This window comes from Anguilla anguilla, chromosome 18 (assembly GCF_013347855.1).
Source record: "Anguilla anguilla isolate fAngAng1 chromosome 18, fAngAng1.pri, whole genome shotgun sequence".
In the NCBI taxonomy this organism is placed as follows: domain Eukaryota; kingdom Metazoa; phylum Chordata; class Actinopteri; order Anguilliformes; family Anguillidae; genus Anguilla; species Anguilla anguilla.
In genome coordinates this window covers 4,617,903-4,635,181 of record NC_049218.1, presented here as the reverse complement: position 1 = coordinate 4,635,181, position 17,279 = coordinate 4,617,903, and the positions used below count along the sequence as shown (strand labels likewise).

Here is a 17,279-nt window from a genome sequence, read left to right as displayed (position 1 = left end):
ACATATACACCAGTGCTCCAGGAGCTGCAACCACACCGCCCCCACCCCCCTCATCCCTGCCCCCCCCCCCCCCCCCCCCCCCACCGGTGCAAAGGGACCAGAACGGGAGGAATGGAGACAAATGTGTCAAATCCGTCCGGTCTTTAATTATTCAGTTAATGTTAAGCTGTATAAAACGACCGTGCGTGCATTTAACATGTGATTAAAGTCACCCGGGACCAGGAGGATGGCTGCCTATAACAACGCAGGACAGAGGAAGGCTATTTAAAATCCGCCCACTCACACCCACTGCTTCTGCAGAGTGCAGCTCAAGCTGTCCACAGACATTAAGAGAATGTGTGTCAATATTCCATAAATAACAATGCAGCCGGTGCAGATCAGGTGTGTGCGTATAAATAACTTAGCAGAGCTGAAGACCTCAGAAGCATTTGTGGGGACGCAGATTAAAATGAGTTCAGAAGTCGAACCTGGCATGTCGCACTGCTGGAACCGCAGATATAATGATCACAGGGGGAAAGGGGGAGGGGGGTTACAACGCCCCCAATATTACAAAACAGGTCAGCTACCCAATTACCCCCCCCCCCCAATAATATAGCATTATGATGTGGAAATAATTTCATGTAATTAAGCTGGGATTTCATGTTGTGATTGGGATGCACTGATGAGTAGTCAGAAACAATCACGCTGCTGTTCACTGCTGTTCCAGAGGGTGGGCATGCCCCTGGACCCCCCCTGGAGCGCTGTTCTCGGGGTCTGCGGATCCCGACCCCCCCCCCCCCATATTGACCCTGCAGCCAGGCCCCTGAATGAGGGCGGGGCGGGGTGGGGCGGGGTTCAGGGCGGGGTTAGGGGCGGGACGCTCAGGCTGAGAGACTCACTGCCGAGCGAGGCCGGGTGGGGCTGGATGTGCAGCTCCTTCAGGAGGACCGCTGCAGGCAGGTGGATGAACACAGGGTTAGGGGCAGGGTTAGGGGCGGGGCAGGGCGGGGTTAGGGGCAGGGTTAGGGTTAGGGGCGGGGTTATGGGCGGGGTTAGGGGCGGGACGCTCAGGCGGAGAGACTCACTGGCGAGCGAGGCCAGGTGGGGCTGGATGTGCAGCTCCTTCAGGAGGACGGCGGCGGGCAGGTGGATGGTCAGGTCGCACCACGCCTCCTCCGGCAGGAAGATGTAGGACCAGGCGGCCGAGCGGGCGCGGCGGTGCGGGGGCGTGGCCTGCAGCAGCACCTCCGCCGGCTGAGCCGTGGGGCTGCTGGAGGTTATGGTGCCTGAGAGGGGACAGAAAGCACCGGCATAAGCGCCGTCATGGCAACGGTGATTCGATAAGGAGGAAAAAAAAAAAAAACCCACGGGAGACCACAAAAGAGCAATACACCGAGCTTCAGATCTGGGTCATTTTCAACTACAGGAAACTAATTAGAGTTCATCGCAAATGGCTCCCCTACTCCGAAAACTATTAACAGCTCATAATGTCGATAACGGAAATTAATTAAATCTGTGGCACTGATCTCATACCAGCTGTTCAAAAAAGACTGAAGTTCAAAAAAGGCTTTTCAGTAGGACTGTGTAGTTTATGGGGGTCTTGTGAAAAAATTATTTTTCACAATTCATTGATCATTTTGAATCAGCGCGCCGCGTGCTTTAACAGGGGTGTAATTTAGTGAGGTGAGGTGCGTGCGGGGCGGGGCGGGGCGGGGCGGTACCGAGCGGGGCGAAGTTGTGCAGCCCCTCGGCGTTGTCGGGCTCGGAGGCCAGCACGCGGGCCTTCAGGCTGCCGTCCGCAGCCTTCCCCGGACCCGAGTCCAGGAACTTCATGATGGTGGAGACCATGCTGCGCGCCGTGTTGACGATGGCCCGCGTGCTCGTCACCATGTTATTACAGATCAGCTGCACCCCGCCTGAGAGAGCAGGGAGGGACACGCACAGTACACACACACACAGAGACACGCACAATACACACACACACGCACACAGAGCGACACGCACAATACACACACACACACACACACACACACACACGCACAGTACATATACACACACACACACACACACACACACACAATACATACACACACACACACACACACACACACAATACATACACACACACACACACACACACACAGTACATATACACACACACACACACACACACACACACAGAGACACACGCACAATACATACACACACACACACACACACACACACAGGGGCACGCACAATATACACACGCACAATACACACACACACACGCGCGCACACACACACACACGCACAATACACACACACACACACACGCACAATACACACACACACACAGAGGGACACGCACAATACATACACACACACACACACACACACACACAGATTAAATACAGCATAACAAAAAGGACAGACACAACCTTACTCCTCAAAACAGGAAACGCTCCCTCAGACGATCAGAAAACCTGTTTTTGATTTCCTCTCTGAATAAGCACATCCAAGCTCACCAACCAGAGCACAGACCCCAGCATCCCCAGAGCAGAACTGCCTTTACTCTGACGCAGAGCAGACGGAAGCCGTCTCTACCCCGGCCAGCCTGGCCTGGGGCTCAGGGGGCTCATGGGTAAGGAGGCAGCCGCTCACCCATGTCATGGAAGGCCTTGAGAGCCTCGCTGGTGTCCAGCACCCTCAGGATGAACCAGAGCAGAGGCTCAGACAGCTGGCAGGTGGACAGAGAGCCCTGGGAGGGAGGGAGAGAGGAGGGGAGAGGGAGAGAGAGAGAGAGAGAGGGAGAGAAAGAGAGCCAGAGAGAGCTCCACATTAATAACAATTCAATTTCCATCGATCGATGTAGCAGAGACTTCTTGTCTTGTTATGGTTGCAGGGTGGGGGGGGGCACTGTCATTGTGAAATGCAGAATGGTTTCATTCCACTTTCTGCCATATTCCCAGAATGGAACACACACACACACACAAAAACACACAGACACAATCCAACTGACACACAGTAACCTTTCTTGCGAGAGAAGTACTGAGTTTTCTAATAATGGCGTTGCAATACCTGCTACAGAAGTGACTGTATGTAAATCATATAATGATGTCCGTGGTGTGCGGTGGGGAGAGTGGAGGTGTGCGGTGGGGAGAGTGGAGGTGTGCAGTGTGCGGTGGGGAGAGTGGAGGCGTGCAGTGTGCAGTGTGGAGGTGTGCAGTGTGCAGTGTGCAGAAGTGTGCGGGAGAGACCCACCTGCCGGCCCATGTACCCGCAGGCCATGTAGGTGAGGATGGGCTGCAGCATGACCTGCACCGACGTGGCCCTCTTGCTCAGCGTGGTGAGGATGGTGAAGAGCCCGTCGCCCACGGAGATGGCGTCCAGCCCGCCGTGGAAGTTCTCGTGCTTGGTCAGGTGGAGGCCGCTGGCACCTGCGAGCCACGAGGGGCAGAGAAGGAGCCGGAAGCTCTGTCACAGGGCAAGGGTACGGGCACCAGACAACTGGGGCCACTTACATAAAATCACAAAAATGCCCTTTTGAACCAGCGCATTATGGGACATTATTAACTTAGGCGGTGCACTTGAATGATAAAGTAGTATGGCTTTTTACCATTTCTCTAAACCATTCCTACACAGATCACCCAATATGGATGCAAATAACCTCAAATTAAAGCTGACAGTCTATAACCGTGTATTTATAGTTCATAAACTATATTCATTCATTCATTTATTCATTATAGTTCAAATCCAGTGTGCTGGAGCACAGAACCAAAACAACCAAAATAGTGCTACTGTCCCAACCCTTTGGCATTTAACTGTATACATACATATGCATGTATTTCGCCAACTGCTGATATCATAAAATGTCAGGAAGAACAGAAAGGCAGCACTCACACACACCTATGATCATGGCCATGGCGCTGCTGTTGCACTGGCCCAGGGCGGACAGGATCTGGCTCATGATCTGCTGGTTGGCCAGCACCAGGTCGGCCACGCCGGCGGCGGGGCCCTGGTGGGCGGCGGCGGCCCCGGCGGGGCCCTCCTTGCTGCCGCAGACCTTCTCCTCGTCGGAGACGCTGTCGGAGGCGGCGCTGCCGGCGGCGGGCAGGCGGCCGCTGTGCTCGCGGTCGGCCGACAGCGGCAGCTGCACCAGCGCGTTGACCAGCTTCAGCAGGTCGAACATCAGCTGGTCGCGCGTCATCTCGCCGAACGCCGCCTTGGCGTCGCCGGGCCGGATGATGTTGGCGAACAGGCCGCCGAAGCAGGCGCGGGCGCCCACCGAGCTGTCGGAGCCGCTCCGCGACACCACCTTGTCCGCGCACGTGATGTAGTGGTGCACCAGGAAGGTGATGGACTCGATGACCGCCGCGATGGTGCTCACCGACACCGCCTCGAAGTTCTGCTCCAGCGTGAACTCCAGCAGCTTCACCTGCGCGTCCAGCGGGCCCTGGCCCGACTGGAACGGCCCCCTGCAGGAGGGCAGAGGAACAGCACGGTCACACACTTTTACAAGATTCTGGGGCCTAAAAATATGAGACGACAGTAACTACATTTCTATACGAAGACGCATTTTATATCACTTCTGAAGGAATATAAAGAAAGAAAGAAATAAGTGCAATCCATAGAGGGTGAAGCTACAGCCTTAAAGGCATAAATACATAAATACGTATACATAATGAGTTCAGTAGATTAGAGACAGAGTTGAAATACCTTTCGGTTGATAATATGTGCATGAGCTTGAGCAGGAATTCACTGAACATCTGGGGGCAGGTTGAGGAAAGGTGCACTTGAAGTCTGGTGAGAAACTCTTGCATAGCTTGTGTTGCTGTGGGCCCAACCTGTGGTAACGAGAGATGAACATTACGATCCACTCGCTACCAAGCCAAGCTCCAATGGTCTATTATAACATCACACATACATAAAACATTCAGTGGGTAAACTCCTCCAGTCTGACAACAACCTATAGGAAAGAACATATACTTAATGAATACAAGTCCACTGAATTAAAAAGGATCAAAACTAAGAAAGGCTCAGACACAAAGCAGACTACAGTGAAATCAGTCTGTGCATCTAATTCACATCTGAAAAAGACGATGGAGTGAGAGTGGACTGGTCCTGGTCCTGGTCCAATAGGAACAGCGGTTTATGTGAGGCCTTGCAGTGGGGCGGAGTCGGGGGAAGGGGGGCGGGGACGGGGAGGGGGGGCAGACCTGAGAGCTGTGCTGGCTGGTGCCGTGGGGGTTGCCTCCGGACAGGAAGCGCACGAGGACGTGCACGAGCGTGGGGTCCGAGACCATCTGCTGGGCCGTGCTCTCTGGGGCCCCCATCCCGTTACTGGAGCCGGCTGGGAACACACACACACATACACACACACACACACTGTTACTATACTGCATGCGACGGCTTTGCCAGTACACCGTTACACATACGTATGGAACTGACGTCTCAGACCAGGTAAGAACTCACTCTCAACGGCTACATCGTTACACACTTAGACATGCGTGTGGAACAGACGCCTCAGACCAGGTAAGAACTCAACGTCTCTGTCTACACACTCAGTGTCAATGTCTGCGCACATCAGTGTTCACATGGACTGAAGAACCGATTCATCAGACAGTTAAACACAAGCATCCTGTAACAGTTACTCAGGGACACACGCACACACATGCACACACACACACGTATGTACGCATGCACGCACGCACACAAACACACATGTACGCACACGCAGGCACGCAAGGTTTCGCGTAGCGTGTGGATGAGGCTAACCACATAGCCGTTGTCATAGATGAGGCGTGTATTCAAAGCGGGGTGGGGGGGTGCGGGCGGGGGTGGGGGGGGGTCACTCACGGCTGTGCTGCATGTTGGTCATGAGCGTCAGGCTGTGCAGCACCAGGCACCAGGTGCGCAGCGAGGTGTTGGGGTACCAGGCCAGCACCGTCAGGAAGCTGCTGATGGAGGCTGCGCGGGAAACACAGGAAGTGACACGGAAGGGCTGCGTGTTAATCGGGGAAACACAGGAAGTGACACGGAAGGGCCGAGTGCCAATCAGGAGCGGCATATAGACAGCAGCAACCTGAGGCTGTAAAACACTCACTGAGAAACCGTCAAGTGTAGCGCTGTCAAAAGGAGTGAAACTTGTTATGTGATGTAAGGGTGAATGGGCGAAAAAAAGAGATCTTAATTTGCGATAAACAGAATTAGGCCAAGCTGTTGGCTCAGACTCCGTGTAGAGCTGTCATGAGTTGGAGCTGGCATTGGAAGCATCCTTTCTTTTTAGGCATTTCTAAAAAAAAAACCATGTCATTCCACGAGTGAGCCACAAGGGACAGCTGGTTCAGAGTGACCGCTACGCGTTTAAAATCAGTGAGAAATCGCCACGGAAACGGAACGTGACGGACGCGTGGTGATCGGGGCGGTTGAAGCACGGAGGCCAGTTCAGCATCGCCGGGGTCAGGTGGCTCGACCTCGCCGGGCGCGTGACACGCAGCGCGTACATCAGCTGACGCCAGGAGACAATGAACACATCACAGGAATGGCTGAACGCTCCAACAGCCGGGTCATTACCGCAACCCTCGGGTCATGTGCAACTGCGGACCCAGCCAATCAGAGTCCACGATCACACACAATAATCTGGGGCTCAAGTCTTGGGCCAAAAAGCGATCAACTTAAGGTCTGTGGGTCTATTTCTTGTTGGTGTTGTCCTCTGAAGAAGTGCTTTTGTGTCAGACACAGAAGCCCAAGCTGTGGTTTTGGGTGTAAGACCCAGTGGACTGGACTGCTGCTGTGACAAAGTGAAGGAGACCCAGATTGATAGTGACACACACAGAAAACCCAGCCAGGCAGAGACGTGCCCCTGCTGAGAGAGAGAGAGAGAGAGAGAGAGATGCATGCTGGGAGGAGCGCAGGCGGGTGGGCGGGGGCTCTGACCTTGGTTGAGGGGGATTGTGGGTACTCGGCTGGCGTTGAATAAGAAGACGTCGGAGCTGCTCTCCTCGCTGCCCCCAGAGCACGAGTTGAGACTCAGCGTGAGCCAGAGCTGCAGCAGGGACTCCAGCTGAGGGAACACACAGGGAGTCAGAGTCAGACAGACACAGAGTCAGAGAGACAGACAGACAGGGAGTCAGAGTCAGACAGACAGACAGAGTCAGAGAGAGTCAGAGAGTCAGACAGACAGAGAGAGAGTCAGACAGACAGACACACAGACAGGCAGGCAGACAGAGACAGACAGACAGATAGACACACAGCGTCAGAAAGACAAAGTCAGACAGACAAGACAGTCAGACAGACAGACTCAAGAGTCAGACAGAGAGAGTCAGACAGTCAGATGGACGGACAGACGATACGTACACAAATAATTCACAATGGTCACCATAAACTTTGAAAAACACCCTATATTTTAAGGCTTCTAGAAGTTTCTATGTCACTGTTGATTAATTTCTGAATCTGAATAGCACTGTAACCAACACAGTTCTCATGTAAAAAAGTGAATAATTTCACCTACACATGATTATTTCCCAAAGCTCTGTACTACATGGAAAACAAATAGTGAGTATTGTGCCCAAACTGTCAACCATGTCACTGAGGCCTCCTGGGTATTGGGGTTGTGAGGTTCCACAGGCCGTGAGACAGCCTGGAGCACGAACAGGGACTCACCTGCACGTGGTGCACCTGGAGCATGGAAAAGAGCTTGTTAAAGCAGGCACTCAGCATGGGGATGGAGGAGGACTGTACCATCAGCCCACTGCCCGGGGGGGACCCGTGGAGCCCCCGCAGCAGGGAGTCATCCGTGCCGTTGGCAGACTGAGACACTGCAGGGGGGGAGAGCACAGGACACCATATCTCAGAACAGGATGCCAGACGCATACAGCAAACAGGGCGTCCGTTCATGTCAGGCTTACTGAGTGTGATTCCACACACATGTACCGTCGTAAATCCCTGCTATGAAGTGGAGATGGTTCAGTCCCCAAACTTTAGAGCGGGAAATATGGAGCCATAAGCATGTACAAGTGTAGGTGTGTGTGTACCTGTGGGGCAGGTGGAGGTGTATGTGTGTACCTGTGGGGCAGGTGGAGGTGTATGTGTGTACCTGTGGGAGAGGTGGAGGTGTATTATGTACCTGTGGGGCAGGTGGAGGTGTGTGTGTACCTGTGGGGCAGGTGGAGGTGTGCGTGTACCTGTGGGGCAGGTGGAGGTGTATATGTACCTGTGGAGGAGGTGCAAGTGTATGTGAGTACCTGTGGTGGAGGTGGAGGTGTGTACCTGTGGGGCAGGTGGAGGTGTGTGTGTACCCGTGGGGCAGGTGGAGGTGTATGTGTACCTGTGGGGGAGGTGGAGGTGTGTACCTGTGGGAGAGGTGGAGGTGTATTATGTACCTGTGGGGGAGGTGGAGATGCATGTGTACCTGTGGGGCAGGTGGAGGTGTGTGTGTGTACCTGTGGGGGAGGTGGAGGTCAGTGCTTGGAGGATGGAGTCGGCCTCCAGTGTGGCCATCATCTTCAGCATGAGCTCAGCCTGCTGCTCCAGGCCCACCTCCAGACGGGCGTCCAGCGCTGTGGGGGGGGGGGGGGGTTAGAGAGAAGGATATGAAGGCATGACCTCACAGACCACAATCATGATTTAAGCAGAGTGTGAGAACCATCACTGTAAGCATGTTTACATTCTGTTGGCCAAGCTTCCTCAGGCAACTAGAACAGACATCAGAATGAGTGAGTTCCTAAGAACTGAGAGCTAACATTATCTGGCTACCCAGCGACCAACATGAGAAAACAAGTTCATTGGTGTCCTTCACACCCTGCACACATCCATGACTCCACACATTCCGTGACCCCACACATCCGTGACCCCACACATTCCGTGACCCCACACATCCACGTGACCCCACACATCCCTGTGACTCCACACATTCTATGACCCCACACATCCCTGTGACTCCACACATTCCGTGACCCCACACATCCGTGACCCCACACATCCCCATGACCCCACACATCCCAGTGACCCCACACATCCCCGTGACCCCACACATCCGTGACCCCACACATCCCCGTGACCCCACGGGTGCCTTACCTTGCGACACAGACACAGAGAGGCTCTGGGACCCGGGCTTCTCGGTGGCGACTGGCGGTTTGGACGCGGGGATGCCCACGCCCCCTACGTAAGGATTGTAACTATACGTGCCGTAGTCAGCGCCCCAGTAGTCATACCAGGTGCTGCTAATAGGCTGTGGAAGAGAAGAGGAGAAAATGGAAAAATTACCATACAGCACAACGGTCAGCTGTTCCTCCTGCAAAATCCATATCCAAAAAGTACAACACTATGCCACAGTATTTCCATAGGACATTCGCCAGTGGCCACAAGAACACTGTTTCATACCATATTAATATACTCAACAGAAAGATATATTAATGTAATCCACAGTTGTTGAATGGTAGAGCATGTAGATAGCCACTGGACACCATCCATTTTTATCTTAACCAATTCTGAAGAAATAAAATGGAATAAAAATGGCCTTTCAAGACCGAATATCGTACACAATGTAATAACACAATGTAATGATCTAGTTTCAACAGAAAAATGATTAAATCTTGTCCAAGCAAAGTTAGGAAACATGAGTAGATGAGGAACACAGCTACACAATCTTGGGCGATGAAAAAGCATCAAACAGAATCTTAGATTATAAGATGTGCAAACTACACCTTACCTTAAAGACTTTGGCAGCGAGGGGATCTTTTTCCAAATCAATATCTAAAGGATCAATATCAACATCCATGAGGTCTTGTAGCAAGTCAAAGTCTATGTCTTTATCTTTTTCCAAAGATGATAGAGGTGGAGCACCTTTGGGTAACGAAAACAGCTTTAATATTGCCAAGCAAGCACACTAAAGTAGCATACTCACAGAAGCCTTTTAGGAAGTTACTAGGCAATTTTAAGGCCGAACAATATTTCTATCAGTGTCAGAAGAGGAGGCTTAACTACGGATTAACTAGCCTCCTTTTCTTGCTTATCATTGCATCAACTTGAGCAATCTATCAACAAAAAATATCCAAACACAATTAAGTATACGGTTAGATTTTACATGGATATATACAATGCATGCTAAACACAAGAAATGGCACAGGAATTACGCATTATGCAAGAAGTAAAAAAAAAAGTAAAAAATATACTGGTCAAAGAAAGCTCTTTTCAGCACACATAAGACAAACAGGAACACATTGTGAAGAGAACAAGTCACAAAAAAAAAACACTGTCTTTTGATGTTGGATTGTCCTATCGGTGGACTACACATCACACCTCTGATCAGAGAGCACATGAGCATGCAGTCAGGCCGCAGGTGAGGGCGGCTGACACGGGTTCACGGGACTAGAGAAGGACAGAGCCCGCGTCGGAAAGGGGACAAGAGAGGGCCTACCCACGCACTTTGAAAAACGGAGGAGGTCCCGGGGGTACCTGAGATCATGTCCGGGGCCAGCGCCTCGTCCATGGTCTCCACCAGGGGGATGGGGGTCGGCTGAGGGAGGGAGTCGTCCGAATCCCCGGCCGACGCCCCCGCCTCCTCGCCAACGGCGCCCTCCTCCATCCCCTCCAGCGACACCGGGGACAGCAGTTCACCTGGGGGAGGGAAGAGGGCGGGGAGGGGGGGGGGGAGGGGGGGGGTCTTAGTGCAGTTTGAAATAGCTTAGCGTAGTCAATGGTTACATGGCTGAATCTGCACTGTCAAGGACTGAATTCACAGCGTGCTTCCTGATGATGTCACAGGTCAAGATCAAAGGCAGAACATGAGTGATGGAACACAGGACCTTTCATAGAGTGTGGCTTTGAACTGAGTACCATTCTTGCAAACAGAACCACATATGGTACCACAGCCATATCTGGTTAGTGTAATCTTTTACAGTTTTTATAACCTTACGTGAAGCCATTTGTGTCATATTTAACCCACAAATTCACATAAACTGTTCACATTGCTCAAGTTAACTAATGTGGTTCAAGTTTTCCATTTGGACATGCTGGCACAGGAGCAATATTAGACAGAGCATCTCAGTGGTGTACAGGACCGGCCGACTGTGGGACAGAGGGGGGGCGTGCTGTACCTGCCAGGATGTCCTGCACCATGCAGGTGAGGGAGAACTGGGCCCAGGCCCCACCCCAGGAGATGTCCCCCCTGTTGAAGTCAGTCCCCACCAGCAGCAGCAGCAGCCTCTCCAGCTGCAGCTCGCTCACCACCTCGCACAGGTGGATTGTGGGTCTGGTGGCATTGGCGATCCTGGCCAAAACCTGCGCCATGACATCACACAGGATAAAGCAGCATTAGTGTATTCTCTGTCAACAGTTTCCTAGTCACCCATGGTAGAAAAGGGGCACACACCATCTGTCTTTAAGCATTGGCAAAGGGAATTCAGGGTCATCTGATTACAACCAAACTAGTGTAGAGATCAAACACTGCACAGAACAGGTAACAGAGTTATACCAATGATGAGCAACGATATGACAAAATTACAATCCTGTTACATGCACATAATACAAATTTGACAGTTCCTCTCTACAGGGCATGGTCATCATGTTCATGTACATTAGATTGAAAAAATATCTATGAACATAATTCTGACCCATGAGGAAATTTCTACAGCGCCCAAACACAGAGAGCTGAAACACCCACAGCCCCTCCCTAAGCCCCTCCCCCAGCCCCGCCCCTGTCCCGTCGGCGCGGAGACGCCCTGACCTTGCAGACGAAGAGCAGCAGGTCGGCGTGGCAGGTGAAGTCCATGGAGAGCAGGAAGAGGGCGAGCTTCTGCACCACGGAGATGCAGCGCTCGTGCGACAGCGTGAAGGGCAGCGGCTCCACCTCCGGCGCCTCCTTGGCCGCCGTGGCCTCCGTGTCCAGCGTGGAGCGCGGCCACTCCGCCGTCCGCCGCAGCCGGATCAGGTCCTTAAAGTGCTGCGCGACACGAGGGGGGACCACAAACGGCTCAGGGCCCCACTCAACAGAGACAGAGGGGGCCACAAACAGCTCAGGGCCCCACTCAACAGAGACAGAGGGGGCCACAAACAGCTCAGGGCCCCACTCAACACAGACCGCGCGGGGCCACAAACAACTCAGAGCCCCAGTCAAAAGAGACAGAGGGGGCCACAAACAGCTCAGGGCCCCACTAAAGAGAGACAGGGGGGGCCACAAAGAACTCAGGGCCCCAGTCAAAAGAGACAGGGGGGACACAAAGAACACAGGGCACCAGTCAAAAGAAACAGGGGGGCCTCAAACAGGTCAGGGCCCCACTCTAAAGACATCTGGCCAGTGGGCAGGTCTAGCGCTTATAAAGACCACTCAGTTTAATGCACTCACTGGGTCTCACTCACTGCTTTGTTTTGTATTCCATCACAGACAATTCCATTCTGCTTTTTCTGATACTCCAAGTCACAAACAGAAATGCATTTTTAAAAATTTCAACGGCTACCCGTTGGTTAAATAAAGGACATCACAATGGGGTGAGGCAAAGAGAAAGACTGATGAAGCAGACTGCCGTCGGTGGGCCTGGCTCTGAAATGTGCGTTTTTAACCCTGTCTGCACGACCGGGACGGGTGAAAGAAGCGGAGCGGAGCTCGGCGCTCACCTTAGACGTGGCTTGCTTCAGCTTGGCCTGCTCCACCAGCAGCTTGTAAGAGGAGCCTTTGTTGCTCTGGATCTTCTCCTTCTCGATTTGCTCCACCAGAGCTTTCTGTTTTGCTTTCAATAAATTTAACTGCTGTAATGAAAAGGGCGCTATAAATTCACAGGCGGGGGGGGGGTGGGGGTGGGGGAGGGGCAGGTTTCCTGATATTAACGACGCCCCGCAAACTCTGACGCTAGCGGAGGGTAACAGGAGCCGCTCACGTCTGCGACGGGACCTTATTAAACGCGTAAATCACGCGCCTTTCCCCCCAAAAGGCCCCGTAGCTCTGCGTCTGGAAGGCCGATTTCACATTAGCCATCAGCCTGCGGCTGAAAGTTCATTTGAATTTTTCAGGACGAAGCCAGCACAGGATATGAAAACGAACACAGATAGCCGGTATGAGAGCGCAGAGAGCGCCGGTGTGCCACGCAGGCATGAGAAACGGACACATTACCTGCTTGTGGTGGACCAGCTGTTTGCGGATCTTCCTCGAGTACAAGCGGTCCAGGCTGCTGTTGCCTTTGGTCGATCTGTTCAGGTTCTGGGACTGAAGGCTGTTGTTTATAAAGCTCCACTGATTCCCTTTTTAACGGAGAAAAAGAGAGCAGAACGAGAGGGTGAGGCCTCACAAGCAGAGGCGAGCGCAGATCAATTTCACCAAAGTCACCATGACGCAAAGCAAAGACACGGACAGGCAAAGCCTCCTGTGCAGACGGCAGCTACATGAGCCAAGCTATCACTTTCACCATTTAAGCTCTGACGAGAACGATACAAACTGAAGTGCATCAAACGCCAACAGCACCAGTATTAATACTGCTAAATCACACGCATTTTCATAAGACAGCGCCCTTTCACCCACTATGGGAATTTATCATGGAACAGTAGCCCTCGATATATTAATGTTGTAAACATTAATACCAGCTGAGTTTGGGTGAATTTAACTTGAGTTTGAATCTTGCTTTAAACCAGAGTTTGAGTTTGAGTTTCAGCTTGAGTTTGAGTTTGAGTTTGAGTTTGAGTTTGAGTTTGAGTTTGAGTTTGAGTTTGAGTTTGAGTTTGAGTTTGAGTTTGAGTTTGAGTTTGAGTTTGAGTTTGAGTTTGAATTTGAGTTAAAGTTTGAGCTTGAGTTCGAGTTTGGGCGAGAATTTTAGGGCGGGAATTCGAGGGCGAGGGTGCGCACCTGTGATGACGCGGTCACGCTCCTTGCCGCCCAGGTGCTTCTTGGCGGCGGCGGCCTCGTCCTCGACGCTGGCCACGTAGTCCAGCAGCCGGGACACCAGCATCACCACCCAGCTGATCATGGGGATGTCCAGCACACCTGCCGCACACACAGACACGCCCGCTGACTCCCCGGCCACGCCCGCGCCCGCGCCGGCCCCTGCCGCCGGCCCTCTGAAGCCCCCACCTTCGGTGCGCCACTGGGGGGCCGCCGCGGCGGGCTGCTGGAGGGGCGACAGCAGGCTGTCCAGCAGGTTGAGCAGGCCCTCCAGCACGCCGCTGTTGCTCAGCGATCTTTGGCCGATGCAGGACAGGAGCATGAAGACCCTGCGACAGACACAGCGACAGACACAGCGACAGGCACAGCGTCAGTAACGATGGCGGCGGCGGCGAAGAATGCAATACAATAAGCTCTTATGTAGCGCTCGTCATGCGTACATCCCAGGACGCTTCACAAAAACATAATAATCATTTAATAAATAAATGACCTAAGAAGTGAAAACTAAGAGGAACAGGCACATGAGGAACGAGCGCTCTCCCCCTGAACCCAAACTCGGCCAGCGCCCGGGTCCCCTACCTGTCCTGGGGGAAGACGAGCAGCTGCTCCGAGTTGTACAGCTCCTGCAGGACGTTGGACAGGAACTGGCCCCACCAGCGCTCCCCGCCGCACAGCTGCACCAGGAGCAGCCCGGCGTGGAGGCGGATCTTGGGCGTGCCGCTGATGCACAGGTGCTTGAAGAGCTCCTCGCAGGCCTGGGCGTGGAACGTGCTCTGCAGCACCGAGGGCACCGAGTGGCCTGCGGTGGGACGGGATGGGACGGGACAAGGGGGTTAGGGTTAGGGCTACACCACAGCGTTGACAGCACTCAACCTGAAGAGTGTGTGAAAGAGCCTGGTAAAATCTCCCATCTCAGCAGGAGAATGCACTTCACACACACACAAAGGCAACATGGCGCTCTGGGCCTTCAATTTAACTGCGGTCATTTTGTGGGTCCGGTTTGCGGTTCGGGGAGGGGGGGGGCTGAATCCTTTCACAAAGGACCAGGGTATTTTCCTCACACAATGCAACAGCGTGATGCACACATATAGCCCTTTCCAGAACCCAAAATCCCACCTCACCCCTCCCTCCCAAACCGCAATCACAGAAATACAACCTGCGATTTCAGTACAATGAGAATCTCGAAGCATCGGAGAGAATTTTGTAGACATTAAGCACTAAGCACTGGCATCCTCTGACCAGAGCCAGTCGTGTCTTACTCATAAAATCCTGGAGTGTTCTGGCATCACTTGGAGGCCTGGAAAGCACTTCACTGATTTGGGTCAATTTGGCACATTCCACCAAAAAAAAAATGCTAATTATTTCTTTAAATATACGTTTCCTTTCAGAGCATCGAGTGGCTGAATGGAAGCACGTAAAAACAGGTGGTCTGATGTAACGCTTCACCAAACAGGCTTTCCTGCAGTCGTGGCAGCTCGCCCAGTACCCACATCTGAATAAGCAGTTTGGAGGACATGAGAAAAATGAACGCATTTAATATGCAAATAGTTTTCTACAGCTCTGTATGCAAACAAGTTGCAATAATCCCACTCCGTTCCGAGAAGGGACGCAACTCAGAGAGCTGAGAGACGAGGGGTTTGAACTGACAGAGAAGAAGCAAGCAAAAGACAAGAGGAATACACAGGCAGGCTAGCCACACACAGACAGGCTAGCCAGGCACAGGCAGGCTAGCCACATCCAGAAAAGCTAGCCATGTTCAGGCAGGCTAGCCACGCACAGACAAGCTAGCTAGGCCCAGACAAGCTAGCCACACACAGACAGGCTAGCCACACACAGGCAGGCTAGCCATGCACAGGCAGGCTAGCCACACCCGGACAAGCTAGCCACACAGACAGGCTAGCTAGGCCCAGACAAGCTAGCCACACACAGACAGGCTAGCCACACACAGACAGGCTAGCTAGGCCCAGACAAGCTAGCCACACACAGACAGGCTAGCCACACACAGGCTAGCTAGGCCCAGACAAGCTAGCCACACACAGACAGGCTAGCCACACACAGGCAGGCTAGCCATGCACAGACAAGCTAGCCACACACAGACAGGCTAGCCATGCACAGACAGGCTAGCCATACCCAGACAAGCTAGCCAAGCCCAGACAAACAAGCCACACCCAGACCATTAAGCCACATTCCAACATCTAGACAGGCGAGCCACGCCCAGACGCGCCGGGCCCCCCCCTCACCGTTGGACGAGTGCAGCAGGCTGAGCAGCGTGTCCAGCAGGTAGCGTATGATGGTGCGCAGCTGCTCGGTGGACGAGTTCTGGATCAGCTCCCGGGGGTCGTAGGCCTCGGGCAGCTGCTTGCGGCTGGCGCCCAGGGAGACGCGCAGCCGCTGCACGGCGTGGTGCGCCAGGTTGAGCTGCAGCTGCAGCTGGATGCAGTCCTGGTAGGCGGAGAACACGCGCGTGTCCTCCTCCACCGCCTTGTCCGGCTTGCGCAGGAAGTACTGCGCGTTGTTGGCGCTGTTGAGCGGCGGGAGGTCGATGTTCTGCAGCAGGGTCTCCAGCCGGTGGCACGCCAGGTTGTACCTGCATGGGGAGGGGAACGGGGGCGAGGGGAAAGGGGGTGGGGGGCAAGATGAACTTCCTGCCTTTTCCATGTCTCAGTTTAACTTTGGTTTTTATGGAGGTTTGTCCACACAAATCCAGTGCTGGTCATGTGACCTTCACCGCCCCACCTCCACCTCCACCTGGATGTTAGGCGCCTCCCCCTGACTGTAGCATTGGCTCATGTGACCCTCACCCCCCGCCTCCACCTCCACCTAGATGTTAGGCCCCTCCCCTGACCATAGCATTGGCCCCCTCCCTTCCCCCCTCCTTCACCTGCACTGGATGTCAACCATCATGGCCAGGTGCTCATCATGTGACCCTCACCATCCCCCCACATCCACCTGGATGTTAGACCCCTCCCCCGACTGTAGCACTGGCTCATGTGACCCTCTCCCTTCCCCCCCCCCGTTACCTGCACTGGATGTCCTCCTGCAGGGCCACCATCATGGCCAGGTGCTGGTCCACGTCGGGCTGGCCCGCCCCATCGCTCTCCCCCCTGAGGGGGTCGTGCATCAGCTTGAGCTCGCTCTCCCACGGCAGGATGTAGGTGTGGCCGTAGTAGAAGCCCAGCGGGATCTTGGCCCGCGCGTTCGTGCTGCCGTACCGCCCAATCACAGTGATCTGAGGGGACAGGAAGTCAGGCCCACTTACAGGAAATGCTCGAATGATCATGACAAATCACTCCCTGATGACATCAGCAGGAAGTGCTCCCGTCTCACTTCCACCAGTATTCAAGCTCCTCAGTGTTCATGCTTATCTTTGTTGTGTTTTACATTTCAAAGTCAATCATTTACATATGTGCAGGTACTTGCCCTCTCACTAGGGCAATTTGAATACAATGTT

The 17,279-nt window shown here is 53.4% G+C and overlaps 1 protein-coding gene across 1 annotated transcript in view; it reads right to left on the bottom strand.

Moving 5' to 3' along the window:
- birc6 (baculoviral IAP repeat containing 6) overlaps positions 1 to 17,279 on the bottom strand; it is a 129,509-nt gene that overhangs the window by 80,607 nt on the left and 31,623 nt on the right. Inside the window, exons 22-44 of the mRNA XM_035400913.1 lie at positions 16,849 to 17,057; positions 16,069 to 16,415; positions 14,408 to 14,627; positions 14,018 to 14,157; positions 13,793 to 13,930; positions 13,067 to 13,194; positions 12,574 to 12,705; positions 11,687 to 11,902; positions 11,058 to 11,241; positions 10,417 to 10,578; positions 9,671 to 9,804; positions 9,037 to 9,190; positions 8,403 to 8,519; positions 7,624 to 7,778; positions 6,898 to 7,024; positions 5,818 to 5,928; positions 5,178 to 5,311; positions 4,678 to 4,805; positions 3,868 to 4,436; positions 3,223 to 3,398; positions 2,623 to 2,719; positions 1,701 to 1,895; positions 1,065 to 1,265 (exon numbers count right to left, since the gene is read on the bottom strand). Coding sequence (XP_035256804.1) covers positions 1,065 to 1,265; positions 1,701 to 1,895; positions 2,623 to 2,719; positions 3,223 to 3,398; positions 3,868 to 4,436; positions 4,678 to 4,805; positions 5,178 to 5,311; positions 5,818 to 5,928; positions 6,898 to 7,024; positions 7,624 to 7,778; positions 8,403 to 8,519; positions 9,037 to 9,190; positions 9,671 to 9,804; positions 10,417 to 10,578; positions 11,058 to 11,241; positions 11,687 to 11,902; positions 12,574 to 12,705; positions 13,067 to 13,194; positions 13,793 to 13,930; positions 14,018 to 14,157; positions 14,408 to 14,627; positions 16,069 to 16,415; positions 16,849 to 17,057 — 4,174 coding nt within the window. The remainder of the gene's footprint in view (positions 1 to 1,064; positions 1,266 to 1,700; positions 1,896 to 2,622; positions 2,720 to 3,222; positions 3,399 to 3,867; positions 4,437 to 4,677; positions 4,806 to 5,177; positions 5,312 to 5,817; positions 5,929 to 6,897; positions 7,025 to 7,623; positions 7,779 to 8,402; positions 8,520 to 9,036; positions 9,191 to 9,670; positions 9,805 to 10,416; positions 10,579 to 11,057; positions 11,242 to 11,686; positions 11,903 to 12,573; positions 12,706 to 13,066; positions 13,195 to 13,792; positions 13,931 to 14,017; positions 14,158 to 14,407; positions 14,628 to 16,068; positions 16,416 to 16,848; positions 17,058 to 17,279) is intronic.